Genomic DNA, 23,481 nt, shown 5'->3' on the forward strand with positions numbered 1-23,481 from the left:
CGAGCCGTGGCCGGTGGAGGCGCTCAGGGGTGGCTCCAGGGGACACTGGGGCCCGGGCTTGCACCCCTGTGCTTTCCTGCTCTGCCCAGGACAGCCCAGCACAGCATGGCTGGAGAGGGTGCGCAAGCCGGGTGATGTGGGTGCAGCCCTGCCTCTGGCCCCTGCCCCACGTTACATGTATTACGCAGTAGCCCCGCTGGCGGTGCTCCAAGGGAAGCTGGACACCCTCGGGCAGGGATGATGTAGGCACACCCATGCTTCTTCACACGTTACATTTATCACACAGCGGCCTGGTGGATCGCACAATCCCCGGACATGTTCCAGGAGAGGCTGGACAGCTGCTGGCTGGCGATGAGGGAGGTGCAGTCATGCCTCTGGCCTCTGTCACACATGACATATATTACGCATTGGACTGGTTGGTGCAATCCATGTAAACTGGCCAAGTTGTAAATGTGACCGTCCAGCTAGGAAAAAAGCAATCGGCTACAACGGGAGTGCTTGGAAAGGTGTAATGTCTCTATGGCTGGTTTTTTATCCAGCTTTAATTGCAGCCTGTAGCAGGGCCTTCGGTTCTACTACGGGAACTTCCCAGGTTTCTGGGCGTTGCTGGTTCCCCCCACCTTTCTGCTGCATGCATCGGGGTTTTAAGCCCTTTCAGAGGCAGTGGGAGTTGGCTGCAGCCCGGGATAGGGACAGGGACAGGGCTGTGCCAATGCTTCTGCTGGAGCCAAAGCTGGGGGGTCCTTGCCTCCTGCTCAGGGTCAGACCAATGCCACATTTGGGGTCAGGAAGGAATTTCACCCCACGGTCAGATAGATACGGACTGGGGGGGGTGCCTTCCTCTGGGATCTCTTGAGTGTTTATAGCAGGACATTGGCTGCCGTGGTCCCGAGCTTTACCTGGGGCAGGTTGGGGTGTGATGTTTTCTCTCACATGGGGGATGATGGTAATTTTGCAGAGGTTAGATGATGGATTGTCTGGGGCGGTTTGATCCTGCCTCGGGTTGTTTTATATGTGATGATGATGCGCCTCACCTTTTGCACCCTATGCTACCTCTGCCCATGGCTGCACTTCCCCTGAGGCTGCTCTGGGGGAGAAGGCAGCACCTCACCCCAGGCTGGGTGTCCCTTACTGGGCTTTTCTCCATGCTGGGAAGCCCATGCATGGGCTTAGACATCCCTTGCTGGGTGCAGATTAGGCTTTTCTCCATGCATGGACTTTGACAGCCACAAAGCTTGGTGTAGGGTCCAGGTGGTGGGTGCAAGGGAATCTCTTGACCCCTCCAAAGAAACCTCAAATACACGTTCTGCGTTTCCCCACTCAGATCTGCATGTAAAGGAGCTGCACAGCCCAGGGGAGCTTCCTATTGCCCCGGAGCCCAAATGGAGTCCCATGTGGGGCGAGTACCAGCCCCGAGCTCAGCAGATGTCTGTTTGCATGCTACCGTGCACTGCTGGGGGAGGCAGTGGGGCTGAGGGTAGGGTCTGAATGCAGCAGGCCTGTGTTCAGGTCCCTATGCCCCAAGTGGGAGTGTGGCTTCCTGGGGGGAGAGACAGAAGTTTCATTGTGACCTGAGTAAGGCTTCGACTCTCTCTTCCAGGATGTCCTCCTAGGCAGCAGAGAAAACAGCATTTAGAAGAAAGCGGCTGTCAGATGGTTACGAAAAGGGGTTGGAAACCAGCCCTGAGAGCCGTTTTCAGCAATGCGCTCCAGCTGGAAGACTGCATCAAGCGGGGCTCCGTCAGGGGTCTGTGCTCAGGCTGGTGCTACACGGCGTCTTCCTTAGTGACTTGGCTGATGGGAGAGAGAGCAGAGCTGCTAGATCTGCAGGTGCTGGTGGGATGGCAGGGGCGGCCAGATGTGTCACAAAGCAGGACTTCAATTCATAATAATCTCGACACATGGGAGAAAGGGTCAAAAAAAACAATCTATGGGGCTATTTGGCATGGGCAAGTACCAAGTCCTGCATCCCTGTAAGACTCACTGGTAGCATCAGTGCAAATGAAGGAAACAACTGGGAAGCCACTGGTCTTACAGGCAAGGATCCAAGGATGATAGCAGCTATCAAAGGATCCAAGGATGGTAGCAGCTATCAAACCAACCCTTGATCAACAACATCATGCCTTTGCCAAATGTGTGTGCCATGATCCCTGAGGACAGTCTCAGCTCCTCTCCTTCCATCTCTTCTTTTTAAGAGAAGGATTTCAGGGGAGGGCTCTGAAACAAGAGTAACAGGACCCTTGCCAAGCCAGGAAATGCAGAGTTAAAGGATGCAACACCCCTGGCCGGGATGGAGGAGCCAGCCAGTGTAGGGGGAGTGGGTTGGCTTGCGATATTGGGGAGAGACCCAAAGCAGGGTGGGGAGCAGATGCGTCATGAGAGAGCACGGAGCAGCTGGTCATATGCTAACAGCACCTGCTTCTCCAAGGACAACTTCCATGCCCAGTCCTTGGGTGCAGCGTGCAGGAGCAGGGAGGATCACATGGCATTTCCCCTTTAGCTGACTAAAGCAAGGGCTCTGTTTCAGCACAGCATTTGCTAGGAGGGCCTCAGGGAGCTCCAGCAAACCAAAAGATGGACACTAAGGGGAAAGTTGTCACTGGTGGCCAGTGAATCAACCAGCTGACCCCGCTCCAGCCCTGCTTGCTAAGTGTGACCTGTCACAACCCAAGGGTGTGATTTTGTTTGTGTGCTTCGGCACTGCTAAATTATTCCCCGCCACTCGGAGCTTTCTTTGCAGGGTGCATTTCTTAGTTGCAAAGAGAAATGCACGGTGCAAAGGAGTTCCCGCCATTCGCGTGCAAATTTGTGTCCCGCTATTGGCCAGTTCTAAATTATTCCCACGTGGCGGCTAGCGATTGGCTTGCTAGCCGTATAAGAGGCTTGAGCTGTTTCCGCCCAAGTAGGAGAACTCGGAGGAGAACCCCGCAAGGGAGGACTCCACAACCATCTGGAGGAGGAGGACTTCACGTCTCGTGAAGATCTCTAAGTGCTGCGGAGCCTATCGAACCCAGCGCAGGCTACAGGGGTCTGATCAACCTCTGGCCTCTCCCCGTCGCCGAACGATCCCTCGACGTCCCCCTTCCCTGCGCGCAAGTTCCACGGAGCCTAGCAAACTTCGTGTGAGTGAATCCAGAGCTCTCTGCTTCGAGTTGTTTTCTTCGGTTGGCGCGACGGGCTCACGTGTTTAGAGCCGATTGGGCCAGAGGTTTGCGTGGAAAGAACTCTTGTCCGCCTCTCTTCTTTTCTATCTGTAACTGCAACTCAAGCAAGTTTTCCTGCCTGCACCGCGACCATCTTCGGTGTAAGTAAAATCATCTTTAATCAACCGCTAAGCGTCCGTGCCTAATTCTAGCCCGCCGGCCTGCGTTCCCCGACCCGGCGTGTCCGGGCTGCTGGCCACAGCCCGCCGCGCACAGGCCCCCGAGGGCCTCGGACCGCTCCCAGCCCGCACATGACCAAGATGCTTAAAAGCAAAACTGCAACGGGCACGTTATCTGCCATGTGGCTTATGTCTAATAGTGCCATATGGCACAGGGATAAAGGACCACGTGGCAAGAACATGCCCATCAGGAGGAAAGTGCAGGGTGGAAGTGGAGGCATCTAGGCTTGGCGTGAGGCTCACTGCCCGACGAGGGCGAAGGACATGGGAACCAAGAAGGAAAGCGGTGCTGTACATAATCGGCAAGGGGACAGCAAGAAAACCCGGTCTCGCAACCGTGTAAGGTTCAACCTGAGAACAAGCATAATTTCCAGACTCCTGACGGAGGCAAGGCAGAAGGGTTTGCCTACATCCTGACTCCTCAGGCATGTGGCTGCAGTTACCATGCTTGCCTATATGAATCAGGCATTTGCGTAGGCTATCATCAAGGCTGCATGTGCTAATTAGCTGCAAAATCATGTTTGCGGCTTTACCTACATGGTTTGGGGCTGATTTTTAAAGCAGGCCCCTGGGAGCACCCAGTGTTCAAAGGGTTACTTTTCTCATTAATAAAAGCACCTGGATACCTTGCCAAGATGGTCTTTATTAATGGAAATGGGCACTAGGGGTTGAGATGGTGCATCTGTCACGGACTGCATTTTCTCTTCTTTTGTCTCCTATGAATCTTGCTGGTTCATTTGTGGAGCAGAAGGACAGAAATGTGGGGGAAGGGATGTTGGTCACATCACTTAAAGTGTGGTGGAAAGTGCTGAGGTGCCAGGGAGACAGGTGTGGCCTGCCCGTCACCTGAATTTGGTTACAGGGAGTGATATTTGGTCTGGCTCAGATGGCTCCAAACTCTACCTTGGCCTGGATGAAACATCAATATAATCTGGGTCTTTTATAGCAAGTCCAGGCGGACGTCAATCCATGCAGCGGCCTCAGACTTATTCCCTGGCTCTCACCGTATTTCAACCTGAATTGTCTGTCTACATCTTAGACTCAGAGAATCGTAGAAAACGAGGGTTGAAGGGACTTCGGGAGGTCACATCTAGTCCGACCCCCTGCTCCAAGCAGGACCAACCCCAACTACATCATCCCAGACAAGGCTTTGTCTACCTGGGTCTTAGAAACCTCCAAGGATGGAGACTGCACCTCCCTGGATAACCTGCTCCAGGGTTTTACTACCCCCCAGGTGAGAGAGTTTTTCCTAATATCCAACCTCAACTTCTCTTGCTGCAACCTGTGCCCATTACTCCTTGTCCTGTCACCGCTGAGACCAGTCCAGCTCCATCCTCTTTGAGAACAGCCTTGGATCCAGTGGCTCTCATGCCCAGGGCATGGGGCCAGCCCATTGCAGATTTATCACCTATTGCCACATCCAGGAGCAGACACAGACCACATTTTTGGGGCAGAGATGTGCTCAGGTTGAGATGTTGGCTCGGGGCTTTCTGCATCTACCTGCGTGACTGTTTATAAGCCAATCTGAACCTTGCGTTTCCTGCTCTAGAGTCAAGATAGAAATCCAGCTGGGAATGAAATGCACTGAAGGTATCCCTGCCTGAGGCATTGGTAGCCCCCCAGTGCATCCCCACAGCTGGGTCTGTGCAGGGGGTTTCATCTGGAGCCTGACAGAGGGAAAGAGCCCTCCGATGCGGAGCGCAGACCTGGCCTTGGCAATGGGACGCTGAGCAGGGTTTGTTAGACTAGAGTAATCTGCGGGCAGCAGCAGAGATCCTCTGAGCTCAGCTGGGGGGAAGGCAGCTGGCAGGACGTGGCATTAGCAAACAGGAGGAAAGATTTTGAAGGGCTGGCATGGTGCAAAGGGGACAGGGGTGAGGCTTGGCATGCATGGTCAAGTGAGCAATGGCACGTCTTGCTGGCAGTTCAACCAAAAGATGCCCCTGGGGGAAGATCTTGCCTTGCCCGTGAGCAGCAATTCTCAGCCGGGATGTCCCAACACCCTGGGGTGCCTCGGGAGCCTTTAGTAAGGTTAGGTGTGCATGCAGCCGTTGCAAAATCCTAGATCCACCCATAGACTCATTGAGGAACCAGGAGGAGAACCCCTCTCCCCTTCCCGCCCCTCCTTTGCTATAAGCACTAGGCTTTGCTCCACTCCAGACAGAGCCTGGGATGGGGAGACCCCCTCGTGGCACTGCTCGGCATGGTGTTGGGGACCGGCCCCCCTCCCCTCCTCCTGGCAGAGCCCGCAAGGATTCGGTGCATGCCAAGCGCCTCGCTTCAGAGCCGCCATGGGCTGAGCAACAGCTGTGGCCAGAAGACGGGCACGTAGATGATGGGGGGCGGGGAGAATAAATTGCATGAGTCAGACTAAAAGCTTCATAAATATTGACTGGCTTTAACCATCCCCCGGGGACGAAACTACCTCACTTTATAGCCACGGCCTCTCCCTGCTCGTTAAGCACTGCTCTCCAGAAAGCACGGGCAGGCCCGGGGGGAGACCGGGGAGACGTCTGCAGGCCTGTGCGCGTGTGATGCTCGTGCCCTCTCGGTGCTCCCCAGCTACATCCCTTACCCCCGGCTCTGATGGCTTTGCCTATGGCTGGGTGGGAAGAAGGTTGTTCCCTGCTGGGGTTTCTACCCAGGTTCCTCCGGGGAGGAAAGGCAGCCGAGCCAGGGAAAGAAACCCTGGCTGAGGGGCATGAAGGGGTGGGAGGGATAGTTCAGGGGGTGGAGATGGTACCGGCATAGGCAGAGAGGTAGGAGATGAACATTGTAGACCAAGGGGAGGAGAGTCTGGCCCTGAAGCGAGGAAGGAGAAAGCCCGAGGGTGTGATTGTGCCCCTGGGAGCTGACCCAGAGTTGCAGCACAAGTGACTTCCCCTGCACCCTCCTCTCACACCTGCAGATGCTATTGGCAAGGAAACCATGGGGCAGGGTGATGGCAATGTCCCCTGCATGGCCTGGGTGCTCCTTCCTCTGCCGGCCTGTGTCCACGGCCAGGCACCACCATTAGCAATGGTCCATTGCTAACCCTAACCCTAAGTCCTCGCTGCGGAGGATGACAAAACTCCCCCAGTCCATACCAATCAGACTATGGGGTAAAATGCCTTCCTGACCCCAAATCTGGTGTCGGTCTGACCCTGAGTCGAGGGGCAAGACCCTGTAGCCAGGTCAGCTTTGGTCCTGGCAGGAGCACTGGGACAGCCCAGTGCCCATCCCCAGCCTGGGCTGCACCCAGCACCTCTGGAGGAGGCTTAAAAAGCCCCTGGCACATGGAGCAGAAAGTGGGGGCAGAGCCAACCAGCAAAGCCCAGAAGTCTGGAAAAAACCCATAAAAGAAAATAGGCCTGGCTACCCCTATAGGTGTCTGCCTGTCCCTCTGCCAGGGGCACGGGGAGACCAAATAACCTAATGGAAATATAGCGCTGCAATTGCATCCTCAGCCGGGGCAGCTCCCCTGGGCTCGCTGCAATCCAGCCAACACGGCCCAAGGCTTCCTGATACCCAGGAGTCTGCTCGCAAGAGGAGGCTGAGGTGATTTAGGACCAAAGAAATGAGATGGAGACCTCCTATGCTAGACCCCAGCTCTTGACAGCTTCAGGCCGTAGTCTCTCAAGGGGCTGTGAGCAAATGAGGCACAGATCCACCACAATTTTCCGGCCACTTCCTCCTTTCATACCAGCCTGAGGTGTAGGGAGGATGGCAGCCCTGAGCACCTCCATCTAGGTCCTTAACATAGCCCGCCCTGGAGAGAAAAGAGCTCGCGTGCATTGAGAAGGTGATGTAGAGTTGCATTTGCTCATCCCGGCAGCACTGGGGGTGATGCTAGGGGTGCAACGTCCCTCTGACCAGTTGCACTTGGCCACATGTCCGCTCTGGGATTTCTCCGCCGTGAAGGAGACAATTTTCAAAGAGATGCCAGCACCGGGGATCACGAGCTAGAAAACCTAACCCTGAAGTGCTAGTGCCTGGTGGTCAAAGCAGGTCACAGGTGCAATCAGGTGGCATTATAGGAGGAATATGGCATAATGGGGTGACTATCCCAGCAGGGAATATCCACAGACCAGCTGTTTGCAAACTGCCAGTGACTCAGCTCTGCGGCTCATCCCCACCGTCACGCCAGGGAGAAGACAGGAGCCAAGAACAAAGTTGACTGTCGTTGTCATTGCTTTGTCTCTCGGTATCATTAAGTCATAACAGCAAATTAATGACTGGTCCTGGCTCTGCTGTGATGAGGAGACCGTAAATAGCCCAGCACAATGAAGTCAGCCCCCTGAAACAGAGGTGGAAATGATGCTCCTTGCACACCACTGTGTTTTGTCTGAATAAAATACAAGCGTGACGCAATCAAATGTATCAGCAGAACCACCCCTGTCCCCAAGCAAACCAAGGGGATCTGGCCCCACTTGGGGTAATTTTGGACCTGATGTCAAAGCTGACTCGCCGGCCTGGAATAGGCTGCAACCTGCTGCCTGCCGAGCTGGGGGGAGTCAGGAGAGGGGGAAGACCCCCGCACGCCAGCAATCAGCTAAATGAAATGCATGTCCATCTCTTCCCCAGCACCATTCTGGCACTCGCTCCATCTCAGGCTAATTAAGACAGGGACGAGCCGTGATAAATGACCCAACTCCATTACCCTGATCGGCCCCGCACCGGTGGCACGCGGTAACGTGCGTGCGAGAGAAGCACTTCCACGACAATGCAGAAGTCACCAGGGCTGAGCCGTCAGAAAGACACCTCGCAGGATACACGCTGTCACCACATCCCGGGCGTGCGTGCGCGGACGTGAGCGCGATGCACAATTTGGGAACGCTGGCGCACCCGGGATCAGCTGGATTGGAAAGATGTTGACCGAGTTCCTCTGACGTCCGCGACGGGGTTGATCTGCCCATTTCCCAAGGAGTGAATCATATTGACAGGTTGAATTATATTTCAAGAAGGGGTTTTTTTTTTTCCTTTCTCCCCCCTTCTCCCTCCCTCCAAAGACCATTTGTAATCGCGGCACATTCCCTGCCTTTTAAAAGCGAGCTCAGCCAGTGCTGGTCACATTGAAGCCCTCCATCCTGTGCAAAAGAAGGAGTCTCCTGAGTGGTGGGGACATGGGCAGGATCGGTTCAGCCCAGCTTTGCTTTGGGATGCTTGCAGTCTTGGCCATCGTGGTCTACATCCCTTCCACACATGGGAAGCCTTTTTTACTGCAAGGTAAGCTGAAAGGCCAGCACGCATTGCTCACACAGGTGGGCGCTCGCCTCTGTTGGTCATCTATCTGATTCTCTTTCCTGCTTGCAACCATCAGAGCGCATTGATTATCATTTGCAAGGTCATAAGGTGACCTAGGCTCACCATCTGACTCACCTGAGACCTGCCCAGGGACCGGTAGACCTGTCCCTCTGCCCCATTGCTGGGTTTTAAACATTTTGCATTAAACTATCAGATCAGAAGCAACCTGCAGGATGGGTCTATACCTTCCTGGTCTTCAAGAGAAAAAAAATGTCTGGTGTTAGACAGCTATGGCCTCAGCATGTACCATGTTAGGTCTGACAAGTTTTAAGAGTCAGTAGTAGACGGGGGTTAAATGTTTTATTTTCTTTTTCCCCACCACCGAGGAACTGGCTTGTTAGATGCTCTTCTTCACTAATTTAAGTTCATCTTTTCTGGGACTGACCCTGCAGGGAAATGCTGGTCATTAATCTTCCTTATTCAAGAGCCGATGCAGGGAAAATAACAACAGCTCTCTATAGACTAGAGAGCCACGTACCACTTTGGAAATGACTTTTCCTCCGGTACAACCTATTTGCCTTTTTGTAGCGGCCCCCAAAGCATTCGCAAGGTCCCTCCAGCTGCCTTCAGCTGCCGCTTATTTTTATTTCTTTTTTATTGCACGTTTGTATTTTTTTCCTGAAGCACGCGACTGATCGGAGGCATTTTGAACGCCTGGTCTACGATAGCTTGAAATGTGCACCTGTGCAATGCCACTGACTCCCTGGGTTGGATCCCTGCTTGTGAGTGAGATCAGAGCCAATGCCCTTTTAATGGATGTAGTGCATCCAGGATGGTTTTGGCCCAGTCTTTGTGGCAAGCATTGTTTTAATTGCTCCTTTGGAGACTTATGCAGCGGTGTCTAAATATGCATCCATGTGGGCAGGTTCTGGTGCATCCTCCAGCTCTCTCAGGACACCTATAACAACACCCGTGCGGCACCTTGGAGGACTTCTCTTGCCCTTAAGCCCATCAGGGAGGAGGTGGAGGAGGTTTCCTGCCTTCTGGTCCAACTCCCTGCAGGATGCATGGTTGCTTCAGCACCATCCTTGCTCTTTCTGGGGCTTTGTAGAAGCTGCTCCTTCATTTTGGGCAAGGAGACAGCATGTTGCACGCAACCCTACACAGCTGGGGAGCCCCTACCCCCAGCCTCAGCCTATACAGGAGACCGACTGCTCACAGCTGGCAGCTCCTCATCTCCTACGCCTCTGTGCATAGGGCATGGACCTATGGAGGGTCTTCCATGGTCAGCAGAGACTGGTGAATTGGGAAGGGGGTAGAGGGTTTAGTTGATCTTTCCAAGGTGGGGCAACCACTTCCCAGACGGCACATGCTAAGGACACGCTCCATGATAATCTCAGAGCAGGCCCTGGACCCCCTCTGGTAGCAGGACATGGAAATGTTGGGTTGTGGGAGGGTCCCCCATGCACAGGGGGGATCCTTGCACGGCCCATAGCCAGTCGGATGCTTTCCTAGGGGGAAGGGGACATGTCTGGGGGCTGCCTGCTCTCTGCTGCGTCCGGCAGCTGGAAGGGTGCCTGGGCACCAAAGGGAACTGAAAAAGCTTCAGTGACTGCAACTCAGATCTAGCAAGGATCTGGTGATGTGGATCCAGCATGGGTGCAGCTGCCCTACACTGGCAGTGGGGGTTGTTCTGGATGGTCTGATGCATTCCCAGTCCTGGCAGGATTCGTGCAGGTGCATCCTGACAGGCAATTCGGATGCAAAAGCCCCAGGTCCTGAGCTGATCGGGGAGGCTCCCCCAGCCCCTTGCATTCAGCCTGGCCACTGCACTGCAGTCTGGGGCTGCCAGGGTGGGCAGACACCCTGTGTGAACCCCACTGTCCAGAGCCATCACCCCTCTGCATGCCTCTTCCTCCCAGCCTTCCTCTCTGACCCGACGTGTGGGAACTAGGTCTGGGGCTGGGGTCTCATTGCCCCTGGCAGCGCGGCCTGAGTGCCATCTTCTGTACGTTGCAGAGAACCAGGTGTTTCCAGATAGAGAGGACGCCGGTCACCAAGATGCTCTGCTGACTCTGCTCCTTGATAAAAACCCTGCCTGGAGGCGCCCGGCCAATATCGGTACGTGGTGGGGAGCAGGGCGGCAGGATGTACCCCCTCCAGCACCAGGGAGCTTGGAGTACTGGAGTATGATAGGCCTGGGCCTCAAGAGCTAGTGGGCACCACTTGCTAAGTGATCCTAGACAGGCCCAGATCGGGACCCCGCTGCCATGCACCAGCTCTTCTGGCGCCTGCAAGGTTTTGGGGGCTGCTTTTCTTCTGCAAATCTGACTTCCAGCCATCTTCACAGCTCAACTTTACATTGAATAGCTCCAGAAGGGTTTGCATTTTCCCCCTATCTGGTACAACCACCCTTGCACTTGATAAGGAGCACTAATGAGGGGTCCCTGCAGCCTGGTGGCTGCTGGAAGAGGATTCTGCATTGTACCGGGGGCCGGGACCGGTCCAGAGGAGCCCCAGGGGCAGCGGGAAGGGGGAGCCAGCCGTCTCCCCACCCCTTTGCTGCATCCCGTGCTCTGTGCCCATAGCTCAGCATCTGGGCGGCGTGTTAAGAACAGCAGATCTAAGAGCTGGGAGCCCAGAGAGGTTGTGCGCTGGGGTCACTGCATTGCAGGCAGCATGTCAGAGCCCAGGGTTGGTTCATCCAGGCAAAGAGCCATGGGGGCTCCTGCCTGCACCTGAGCTGTACCTGAAGCCGGGGAAGGAATGGGCAGTAGGAGATTTCCTGATATAAGAGCATAAAAAAATCAGGTTGGAAGGGAGCTCAGGAGATCACATCTAGTCCAACCCCCTGCTCCAAGCAGGACCAGCCCCAACTACATCATCCCAGACAAGGCTTTGTCTACCTGGGTCTTAAACACCTCCAAGGATGGAGACTCCACCACGTCTCTGGGTAACCTGTTCCAGTGCTTCACCACCCTCCTATTAAGAAAGTTTTTCCTAATATCCAACCTTGACTTCCCTTGCTGCAGCTTGAGCCCATTGCTCCTTCTGCCATCTGCCCCCACTGAGACCAGCCCAGCTCCATCCTCTTTGCAGCCCCCCTGCAGGGAGGTGAAGGCTGCTATTCAATCCCCCTCGGTCTTCTCTTCTGCAGACTAAATCAGCCCAATTCCCTCCGCCTCTCCTCACCAGTCCTGTCCCCCAGCCCCACAACCATTTTCATTGCCCTCCGCTGGGCTCTCTCCAATGTGCCCACATCCTTTCTGCAGCGGGGGCCCACAGCTGGACACAGGACTCCAGATGTGGCCTCCCCAGTGCTGAATAGAGGGAAGGAATCACTGCCCTGGATCTGCTGGCAGCGCTCCTACCAATGCAGCCCAGGATGCCGGTAGCCTTCTTGCTAACAAGGGCACGCTGCTGGCTCCTGCCCAGCTTCTTGTCCCCTGTCCCCCCAGGTCCTTTTCTGCAGAGCTGCTGCCCAGCCCGTCACCCCCAGCCTGCACCGGTGCAGGGGATTGCTCCCTCCGTAGCTGCTGGACCAGGGCAGAGGCACTGGAAAGCAGGACTGGGCTGCAGAGTGCTACTCTAAGGACTCAGGTCCTTGCTAGGGATTTGGGCAGGTGTCAAGGTGCAGACCCAGCATTTCTCCTGTCACTGCACACAAGGACCGATCCCCAGGTAGATCCATGAATAATGCTCTCTCTCTAGGGCCCGTGCACAGCCCAATGAAGGTGGGTGGACTCCAGTTGACTGCAGTGGGCTTCAGGGCAGAAAGGGATTCACTTCAGGGGAATGTTTCCCATGAAAGCAGGAGCTTAGTTCCTGATGCTTCAGCACCCCCCTCCCCTCCCAGTTTGCTATTCCCAGTTCATACCAATCAGGCAACTGGTGTGGAGAGACACTAGGAGCTGGACATGCCGAAGGATGGGACAAGCACCCAACAGGGACAAACTCATGGCTCATGCACTTCTGCCCTGGAGCTCTGTGTGCTTTCAGGGCACCCTGGATGGGGAGAGCAAGGCACAGCTGTGTGCAGGGGCATGCCCAGGGCTACACCGAATGTGCACAGCACAGCTGGGAGCAGCCAGGTGCCCTGAGCACCAGCCCATGCACCCGCCTGTGCTGTCTTTTCCATCAGGCCTTGCCCAAATGCCGCTGTTTAAGCCTTGTGTTGCCTCATTCAGCCGGGCCTGGGAGCCATGCAGGTTGCTCCCCTTTGCGAATGGAGTCAGGTCCTCTGGGAGCATCATCCTGTTCCTTTAGAAAGGCAGCACTGAGGCTCCCTCCTGCAAGGTGTGTGGGCACCTGGCTTCTGCTGTCTGGCACCAACAGGCCTTTGAGGACCACGTTAGGGTCTGTGTATACAGCCCTGGTCGCGGGTAGCTGGAGCCAGGCGCAGCCGAGTCCTTCCAATACTTGGCCGCGGGGGTGATGCATTCCCAGCAGAGAGAAGCAATGTTACAGGGCCAGAAGGTCACATCAGCAAAACCAGAGTGGTCGGCTGTATGAATGTCCACCATGTCGACCCCGGCCCATTTGGACCTGTATTGGGTACCATGTAGGAGTTTTGCAGCCAATGCAGCAGATGTGCTGCTTTTCCAATGCAACAGGGAGGACAGATCCTGTAGGTTTTCACAGAGAATTACAGCCTTCCTGCAGCCTATATTTTGAGGCCGTAAGTGGCAAATTGGCCTCATTTAGGTTTCTAATTCGAGCTTCTAATTTGGGTTCTGGCATTGACACGGCATTTGTTATTCCTTCCAGACTTGGAGCTGGCGAAGAAATACGAGGAGCTGCAGCAGGTGAGAGAAGCACGTGCCTAAGGATGCATTCTCAGCCCAGCCCTGCTTGGGGTTAGATAGTGCAGATCACGGGGCAGTCTCGTGCACCCAGGGTGGCTTTTCATTGCTTATCGCATGGTGAGAATAAGAGAGGAGTAAAGCAGGGTTGCAAATATCTCCCCAGTGGCAAGAAACAAAGAGCCCGTAGTGAGCAAGCTGCAAAATCCTCTATAGCCCCTCTGAAGTGCAAGTGCCTGGAGTGGGGATAGGAAGGCTCAGCAGGGGGAAACCTGCCAAGGGAAAGGTTACGGCCTCTCCACATTTATGCCATTGCTGTGGGACAACGGGTTCAGGCCGGAGACAGGACAGCAGGAGTCTCAGGGCAAACCTCCCCGGGAACGTTGCACCTTGTGTGGAAGTAGCTCACCGTGCTGAGCAAGGCTTGCACTCGTGGAGAGAGATAGAAAAGCAGAAGCACAGGGAAGTCGCGGAGGACCGATGGCTGGTCACGGAGGGTGGCTGATTCCTGCTTGTGTTTGCTTCACACAGCTGGCGAGGCTGAAGGAGCAGCTGCTGGCGGACGAGGGCTCTGACATGGCCTATCCCTTGGAGAGCCTGGCTGCACCGCACCCACAGAAGCGTGGTGGGTTGGGGTCGGGGTCGGGGTTCGTGTCCTGCCTCCCCTCTATGGCAACCAGACTGAGGCTGCCCCAGGTCACGCTGCTCCCTGACCTGGCCTGGTTGCTGATGGGTCCCACATCCATTTGGCCCTGCAGTGCACCCCCTATAATAGTGTGGACTGTTTTGGGGGAGAAACAGGAGATTTCCAGAGCCCCTTAGCCGCCAGCCTGCACCTAATAGCTCAGCGCAGGGTCCTGATGGATAAAGCACTCACAGCCGTGTGAAACCCACCCCGGTTTTTGCCATGCAGGGGGAGGGTTTGCATCCGCCTGTCGCCTTCCAGCAGTGCAATGCAGGGGCATCAGTGCAGCTGCAGCTGGGCACGGGGCAGCCCCCGCTCAGCCCTGGGCAGGGAGTTTTTCCTGGATTTACTGCCTCGGTGGTCTCTGTCTTTGCTTCGGTGAGGGTTGGAGCCACGCGGGGGGCTGCATGCTCTCCACTTTGCTGAGGCTCCAGGGCTCTCTCCCAATTCATTTCAAGCCACATGCTTGACCCAAGGGAGACCCTATAACCACTGGGTTTCTTTGGTGCTGATAAAATATACATTTCACCAGCTCCTCCCCTGAACACAGTGATGTCTCCACTAACTCAGCTAGCAGTGGGAAGGGTCTGGACCAAAGCCGAGGGGCTGTCCCAGCCCATGCATGCTGCTGTGATGGCAGGCAACATGCCCTGAGCTGTAGGGAGGCTGTATCCAGAGCAGGACAGGGCTAGCATCCAAGTTCAAGGAGCTTGGGGAAGAGAGGAGGCTGCTCCTTTGGGCTGCTCTAATTTAGTCCTGCATGCAGAAAGCACAAAAATGCTGTAAATCCCCCTTTACCTGCTGCTACCACACCCAGAGCCAACCGTGCGCTCTGAACCTTGGCCTGGACCTAGCAGCCCCCAAACCACAGAGACGTCCCAATACAGGCCTGACCTGTGGGGCTCGTCTGGGAGCTCAGAGCCCCTCCAAATCAGCCGACCCTCAAAAGTGTTTGGCTTCTTCTCCCCTTCTCATCTTCCTTTCAGTATTCCCAGGAGCTCAGAGGAAGGGGCCCTGGGTGGGTTGGCTGTGCTGGGACCCTTTATAAAGCCCTGGAGGCAGGGTATTTGTATTCCCATCCCATCATTTTAGGTCTTCTCCAGCCTGTTTCTCCTGGGAAACCCCATGGTTGGGGATGGGTGGGTAGTTTGTGTTCTTAGGGACACCTGGCAATCAGGGCTCTTGGTAGAGGTGCGATAACTTTTATTAGACCAACTAGATTTTTGCCAAATAATTCTTTAATTGCAAGCTTAGGGATACCTGTGTCGTGAAAAGAGACCCTGTCTTGCATGCCCTTGGTGTCTTTCTGCCCTTGCTCTCATGCACAGCTGCAGGGGGGTGCCCAGAGAGCGTCCCCAGTGCATCTCCGGGTGCAGAGAAGGGGCATCACGGCAGGGCTATGGGCACTGGTTAAAGCCCCAGCTGCTGTGAAGACCCCCAAGCTGCCCCAAACTCCCCAGGGTTGTAATCCCAGTCGCCAGGTGGAAGGGGAGGTGTGAAGAGCTCACCCCCAGAGCCCCCGCTCACCACTGTCTCTCTCTTGCCCCTCCGCAGCCTGCTTTTGGAAATACTGTGTCTGAGGCCTGGCCCAAGGGGAGGAGGAAGAGGAGATGAGCCCCACACTGCCAGGCTGCGGCCTCGCTGCTTCATCATCCTGCTGTTCCCCCGTGGAGTGAGGATGGGCAGGGGTCCGGCTACACCACCGCAGCCCCCTCCCTGCGGGCACCAGCTTCCCCCTCCGGGCTCTGCTGCACCCCGTCTTCCCAGCTCTGCCTTGCTTTGTTTTTTAGTGTGCTCCCTGGGTGTCCCTGCCTCCTCCAGCACTGCTCCATGCTTCCTTTCACCCCCGTGCCCCCCATCCCTCCGAGCCCTGGGAGGATGCCCGGCCAGCTCCTGCCCTCTGCAAGAGCTGGGCATGGTGGTGTCAGGGATCCCTGCTCCCCTTCCCCACCTGACAGCAGCAACCCATGTCCAGGAGGGCGATGGGCCCGGAGCTGGCACCGGTGGGCTGAGCGCGGTGTGGGGGCCCACGGGCTGGCAGCCCTGACGTGTCTGTGTGCGAGTCCTGTCTGTGTGCACTGTATGCATCCTTTGGTGTTTCCCTCGGGGGGGAGAAAAGGCACAGAACGGAGCCGCTGGATATCACTCAATAAAGAGGAAAGACCCATTTCTATTGCACGGGCATCCTGGGGCTTTCCTTTCTCTTTGCAAAGAAGGTGCAGGGACTGGGGAGGGTGTTCATTATGGGTGCAGCAATGGGGTCTCACTCAACAGATGCCTACGATCCCAGCCGGTCACATCGTGTCGCTGCTCATGGCTTGGATTGTGGTCTCCGTTCCTCCAAAACCAGTTACTCTCCTCTCTCCACTCCCTGGCTTCTGGCCCATGCTGGAAGCAGCAAGGTCCCCTATAGGCTCCTTTAGCAGGGGACCTATACCTCTGATAATGCTGCATCTGATACATGCTGCCAAGGAGCTGTGGGCAGCAAGCCGATCACTCCCAAAGCACATGCCACTCCTGCTGCTAGCTTTCTGGGACCTAAGCTCTGTGCTTCATATGTATGCAGTGTGCACGTGTAAATGTGCCTCTCGTGTGCTGCTCCTATCACGGCAACAGCAGCAGACACAGCCCTTTCTGCAGAGAGCTCTCTCTGGTCCTTGGAAACGCGTCCGGCCTTTTCTGCCCATCACCCCATACCCAGCGTTCCCAGCTTGGTGGGCAACAAGCTGATTATCTCTAATGACCAGAGCAGAGGATTTGAGCTGAGGTCTGCAAGCCCAGCTGTGCCCCGTCTGCTTCCCATCACACCGCACGACTCACAAGCACAACGTGAAGCTCTAACGATTGCACCATTAGCCTTCGTGGGTGGGGTGGCATTGGAGAGACCCTATAGGGTGGTTGCTGGGGGAGTGCAGGCAGATGCGACAAAGTTCATTGATTTTAGGGTGGAAGGGGTCATTGGGCCAGCTCAGCCTGTGGTTTCTGCGGCTGAGTTTGTTGCTGGCTCTTTTCTGGCAATGACTTGAATCCCTATGGCCTTATACACCTGGGGCAGCCTATAGAGTTTGGGCTTGGGGGACTATCCAACGGTGACCATGGGGGTGTGAAACATAAGCTAAGTTGGCAGAAGGCCCCCCTCCCTCTCCCTTTTGCAATAGCAAGCTGTGGGCTGGCCCTTCCCCTTGGAAAGGACCCGTCACAGGGAACAGACAGACCATAAACCAGCCCCTTGCATGAGGTAGGGACTTCCTCTCTGGGCAAGTGACTGTTCTCCAGCCTGGAGCCTCATTGCTCTGAAACACACAGGGCACATATACACGTTCCTCTTTTAAGCAGGCTTACCCTAAAATCACCATTATTAAGGTGCATTAAGGGCATGTGTGTGCCCTTAATGCACCTTAAAAATGGCAATTTAAAGCTATATTGAGCCTAAATTTGATGCCTGCTATTAGGTACTAACAGCTAAGTCATATTAGCGCACGTGTAGAGGTGCTAATGCACATTAATGTGGTGTGTGTCAATGGATACACACTATGTTAATGCGCATTAGTGCATCTACACATGTGCTAATGTGACTTAGCTATTCATGCCTAAATGTAATGTGCCTTAATGCTCATTAGCATATCCACATGTAGACGTGTGCCTAAATTCTCTGAAGCTGCAGGGGTGCAGGTTGTAGCCGTGTTGGTCTAAGGACATAGGCAGACCCGAAAGCTTGCCTAATAACTATTTTCCAACTATTTGGGTTGGTCTAATAAAAGATATCAGATTCACCCAAGGAACCTTGTCTGCCTAAATTCTCTTAATGCATCTTAAGCAAAGGCATATTAAGTTTAAATGCACATAAATGCACGTATAGACATGCCCCCAGAGAGGCAAATCAGATCTCCCTTGGGTGCTGCTTGCATGCAGGTACAGGGGCAGCCCAGCTGCGTGGCATGCCAGCCCCATGGCTGAGCGCCCAGCCTGGAGGGTGATGGGAACGGGCTGGGGAGATGCTCAGACATGATCAAAATGGGGAATTTTCACAAAACCAAAATGTCCTTGAGCTTGCAGCAGACACGTCTCATGTGCGCCCGGCTCATGACAGCCTTGTGGGGTCAGGGAGGAGGATGGGGCCTGCAAGGACACACATCCCACAGCCTGGCCCTAATCAGACAGGTGGCCACGGGTTCTCCCTGCACCCTCAGCTCTCTCACGGGCATCATTTTTGCATCTGCTTTGGAGATTGGGAGGCCGGTACCGAACTCATTTCTCCCCTAGTCTGCAGCCCCCTTGCCTGAAGCTGGGTGTTGTGCTTTGATACAACCCATTCCTGTAACTCCCATGAGGAAGACCTTTGCTGTTCCCTGCCCCTTGCTATCCTGTATGCACACAGCCTCTTTCCCAAATGAATTGATGCCATTATTCCCAATGAGGATCTATTATAAACCACCCCCGGAGTCTAGGTCCATGTTTGAGCTGCTCAAATGATTGATTATATAGTATAGACCTGACTCCCCAAATCGAGCTTGCCGAGCGCTGGGGATGACTAGAGCATGGTGCCAACCCCAAAGCTGAGAGCAGGCTCTTCTCTATTCCAGTTTACGTTTCACGGGGTGGGAGGCCCTTCTCGTTGCCCACTATTCCCCCCAAAGCTCCTGCCAGGTGGAGATTTGAGGTCCAGGGACCTCAAATCGCCACCTCTTCCCTCAAACGGCACAAGAGAGGTGGAAGCAGGATAATCAGCTGAGAGTCATAGGAAGCGAAGACCCCCGCAGCAGGTCGGTGTCTCCCAAACAGATGAACAAGGCAGGAAAGATCACTACAAGCCAATCCCTAAGATATTACGTGGTGTTTATTCAGGCAAACTCCTACTGACATCCATAGAAGCTTTTCCTGAGTAAAAACCACCATTGTCCCCAGGATGGCTAACTCTTTCCTTTAGCTGCCCCAAAGCTACCGACCAAACGTCCCCGTTGAATTAAATGTGCAAAGCAAAAGGCGCCAGCTGCTCATGGATGCCTCTTGGTGTCTCTAAAAGTTTTATTTTTTCTCCAAAAATTCTAATAGTCCTTGCAGGGATAATGAACTCGTGCAAATTAAAAAAAAAAAAAAAAAAAAAATTGCCATGCAATGAAATTATATACACAGATTTTCTGTTGCCTTTTACCAGTGGAACAGAAAGCAGCTGCGAGGAAGTTCTGATCTGATGGATTGGATCTGTTACCGCTTGGAAAAGGCAATGTGAAACAGATTTTGCATGAAGTCAATTCCTTAAATGTCGAACCGTTAATCAATGACAAGATGTTGTCGGAAGCATCCTCCGTGTTTCTGCGACATTCCCAACGTCGCATCCATCTTTCAGATGCCTCTGCAGAAAGAAAAGCAATGATATTTAAATTCTCCTCAAAGATCTGGAGGATGAAACTCAAGAATGATCCAGGGAAGACAAAGCTCGGAAAACTAGTTTTGTCATGCGGGTTACAAATCCCTAACTTCTGGCATTAAAATTAAATGCACAGCGGGAAAGGAAATATTATACAAGATGACCTACATGCAATTCAATGTAGATAAATGTCAAGCGATGCACATGGGCAAAAATATCCCAAACTCCACCTACGCTGTGATGGGCTCCACATTGGCTGCTGCTGCACGGGAATGGGAGCTGGGGATCATTGTGGCCCATTCACAAAAAAATACCAGCTCATGGCTCAGCAGCTATCAAAAGGGGAAATTAAAGTTCAGGATTATTAAGGGAATTTTAAACAGCATGGAAAGTATTGTGATGCCCTCTTATAAATACATGGTGTGTACACACCTTGAATATGGTGCCTGGTTCTGGTCCCTACACCTGGAAAAGGAGACAGAAGCGGTGGAGAAGGTCCAGAGAAGGGCAACAAGGATAACGAGTGGTATGGAGGGGCCTGTCCATGGGGCAAGGCTAATGAGGCCAGGCCTGTTCAGTTTAGAAGAGAGATGCTGTGCGATACGGGAGACTAGGCAAGATGGACCTGGTCTGACCCCGTCGCTGCCAGTCCTGGTGTTTTTAGGACCTTGCAGCTCGGGAGGTTGAATTGCATGCATGCAACCAGGAGGAGATCTTCGACCCACCGCACTCCTGAACTTCCCTTTGCTGAGCTCCACTTACTTGCCGGTCTGCTAACCCTTGGTGTTGGCCAGGCGGTTCATGCCGATCCGGTCTACGGGGATGAATCGCCTCTTGGGCAGCTCCACCACTTTCCTGCACAAAGAGAAACCAGGCAGGGCAAGTTCAGAGGAAAAGCCAGGCAGATGTTGCCTCTTCGCTGCTTTGATGCCAGCTGGTGTCTACTTGCCCTGGCTTCTGCTTTTGTGACCTGCCAGCCTCAGCCCTGGGGCTTGATTGGCAGGGCTGTGCTGGTGAGGTAGGGGGCTACACCTCGTTCCTCAAAACGAGGCAAAAAGCTCTACCTGTTTCCAGGAGGGCTCTACATGACATTAGAAAAGCACAAATAAAAGGCTGGAAATGCTCCTTTTTGTGGCTGTTATGCCACCTGCCCATTCTTCTAGGAGATCCCGTGCTGCACAGGTAGGCTTTTGGGCTGGGCCCTGAGGGTTGGACACCCTAGACTTACAAGCCCCTTAGTCTGAGAAGCCTGCCATGTCCCTGACATTGGGCATACCGAGGGAAAGCCCTTGGTAGTCTGCATCACATGTTACTCCAGTGGTTCTTGCCCTGCCCTGGATGCTGAGACTGTTAAAAGGGCTGCACTGCAAAAGCCCAAGGTCTCTCCCTGACACAGGGCTAAGTCTGTGGGGCTGAAGCACCCCGAAGCCTCCTCAGATGAATTCTCCCAGCCTCAAGCAATGCAGCATCCTTTTGGGCTCCGCTTGCTACCAAAAGTGACCCTTCCCGGAGCAACCCCGTGAATGCTTTCTGAACCAGGGCAGGCTGGAGAGAGCTCAGCCAGCCCAGGAGACTGCCCCGTGCTGCTGCTTCAGACTACACATGCATTGCAAGCTCCTGCTCAAGCCCCTTGAATGGATGCTCTGTTTGCCCTCCAGGCTCCAGCATATGGGGTGGCAAACACCCAACTGGTCCAGGGGGCTGATAGGGATTAAGGATAAGGCCTGAAGATGGAAAGTTTGCCTGCAGAGAGTATAGAGAGCCCAAGTCCAGGGCCACATGGCTGTGAGCACTGCCCTCCTTCGACCGAGGGCTCTGAGCCAGGCGAGACGAAGGGCGGCCTGGGCAACAGAGGAGAGAGGGGCTGGGCTGTGCAAATTAATTTTGCTAAGTGGGCTAATACTGGTCTCTGACCCAGGCCCTTAGTCAATATTGTGGCATCACGCCGGTGGCTCTAAGAGGGCTCAGTGCAGAGGCAGGGTTGTGCTCATGTGTGCGGTCAGAGGGGTGTGGGAAGGCGCCGTGCACTGCAAAGTGCCCCAGGGACAGCGCTCTTGTGTCAGGGACACGTCCACACCTGCAGCTGCCCAGAGCCGGGGCTGCTCAGCCGTGGCATGGAGCCACATCTTCCCTGTTTGCAGACACAGCCCAGACTCTGGCTCTAGGCCAGGGTAACACTCAGCCGGCGCCTCCCAGGAGGCAAATGGCTCTTCAGCTTATCGGCCGTGGCTCCTTGCAGAAACCCATGTCAATGGGGCTTGTGTTGCTCTGTCTGTTTTCTTGCTGCAGGCACTGGGCAAGCTCTCCTGCTCTCAGACGATTTTCCATGTTGCACTGTGCAAAAGCATAGGTGTCCTCGAGCTTGTTCTTTTGCCCCAAGGTGGGTTTGTCCCCCTTCACCTCAGGGTGGCTATATTACAGTGGCTGCTTGGTTAATGCAGTCTATGCGCGTCGATCCTAAACCAGTCCAGACTGAGGATTGAAGCCTAGGAGGATTTGTAAGTGTGTCCGGTGTGCAAGCAGCTGGTGGGACATGCCCTGGATGGCAGGAGGCCTCCGCTGGGTGTGTTGAGCTAAAGCAAACAAGTCACCGTGAGGGACGAGCATCGTCTGGGGGCAAGAGAGATGAAACAGAGGAAAGCTAGGAGGGGGGTTGTCTTCTCCTGTCCGAAGTGGGTCCTTTGCAATGCAGCACTGCAACTGAAGTGTTAAACGTAGTCTGCCAGAGGTGGTGGTATTAACCCCCTGAGTGCTGGCTGGGGAGATGGCCCACCGATTGATTTGAGTTTGACCCCCTTGCTTTAGAGAAGAGCATAGCAGCGAACATGGTCATGAGATGGAAGTCATTGTTTTTTAAAGGAGTGAAAATCGAAGACAAGAGGTTCCTAGTGAAACCCTCGCCTGTGCCGCTTATGGCAACAAAATGAAGGAAAGAAGGAGCATTTCTCACCCTTGTTTCACTCATAATGACAAAAGCCCAGGCACGGCGTTTTAGAGTAGACTTGGCTTCCCCGATAGCTAATAGGTTAGACCAGGGATTTGCAGCTGGGGGCCTCGAGATCCTTTCAAGGGTGCCAAGGGGTGCAGCACAGTGAGGTGGGCAAACATGATTCGAAAGATAAATCCAGAGATTTCAAATAGGAATCCAGTGGGTTCAAAACCTTCTGCCCTGCTGTGGGCTTGCTGAGCTCTTTTGCAACTCAAGAACTAGGACTTTTCTATAGTCAAAAAACAAATGAAAACGAAGAGCTGGCATTTTCTGAGAAGGACCATGAGTCAATCAAGGGGTGCCTTGAATCTAAAACGGATGAAAAGCACTGGGTTAGACAATGGGTTTGCATGGGATGCTTTGCACAGGGATGATGCTGCCTCGGGCAGGGGTTGTACAGGAAGACCTCTGCATTTTCTATGATTTTATTGCTAAAAAGTGGTGATTCTGCAACTCTCTGGGCAATTTCCAGGGGGTAACCAGCACCGTTTTGAAGGCCCCATACGAAAGCTTTCACATCCAGTGGGGACGCAGAAAATGAACTTCCAGGTTCAGCAGGTGAGTGTTCGAGACGCTTGCACAACTGCCCCTCGAGCTGCGTTTTCCCTGGTGAGGGGCGATAAAAATAGGAATTCATTTCCCATATCCTCCTATCTGGCACCCTTCCTAATTGCAAGGTGCAACTGAAAACAGGGTGGAATTAAAAAAAACAACATAACAACAGAAAAGTCACATTATTGTAACATTGTGGGAGCCTGAAGCACTGAAATAAAACTCAGAGGCTGTTTTACAGCTGAGCTGGTCCCTCTTGCGGCAGACTGAGGCTATGGCATGCTTCTCTGTCCATCTTTTGAAGCTTGCTACCCAGAGCATCGTCCCCTACAACAGAGGTGCCTGAGCTGCAAGGGTCAGGCATTGGGCAAGCACCTGGCTGGGGTCGTCTGACCCCAGCGCTCTTTCCTGCCCAGGCAGGGGGTCGGACTCGATGATCTACCGAGGTCTCGTCCGACCCGAACATCTGTAAATCTATTG

The 23,481-nt window shown here is 54.2% G+C and overlaps 2 protein-coding genes across 4 annotated transcripts in view; one reads left to right on the forward strand and one right to left on the reverse strand.

Annotated features, from left to right (window-relative positions):
* Positions 1-8,484: 8,484 nt before the first annotated feature.
* On the forward strand, positions 8,485-15,672 carry UTS2B (urotensin 2B). Its single transcript, XM_025211721.1, has 5 exons — positions 8,485-8,587; positions 10,625-10,726; positions 13,373-13,410; positions 13,939-14,032; positions 15,647-15,672. The coding sequence occupies exons 1-5, from the start codon at positions 8,485-8,487 to the stop codon at positions 15,670-15,672; spliced, it is 363 nt and encodes a 120-aa protein (XP_025067506.1).
* A 3,435-nt stretch (positions 15,673-19,107) lies between these two features.
* Positions 19,108-23,481, reverse strand: part of OSTN (osteocrin) — a 38,613-nt gene continuing 34,239 nt past the window's right edge. For all 3 annotated transcript variants that reach the window (XM_025211729.1, XM_006030141.3, XM_025211728.1), the window contains exons 4-5: positions 20,223-20,315; positions 19,108-19,445 (exon numbers count right to left, since the gene is read on the reverse strand). In XM_025211729.1, the coding sequence (XP_025067514.1) occupies positions 20,234-20,315 (82 nt within the window). In that variant the 3' untranslated portion in view covers positions 19,108-19,445; positions 20,223-20,233. The remainder of the gene's footprint in view (positions 19,446-20,222; positions 20,316-23,481) is intronic.

The sequence above is a fragment of the Alligator sinensis genome, unplaced genomic scaffold (assembly GCF_000455745.1).
Source record: "Alligator sinensis unplaced genomic scaffold, ASM45574v1 scaffold697_1, whole genome shotgun sequence".
NCBI lineage: Eukaryota > Metazoa > Chordata > Crocodylia > Alligatoridae > Alligator > Alligator sinensis.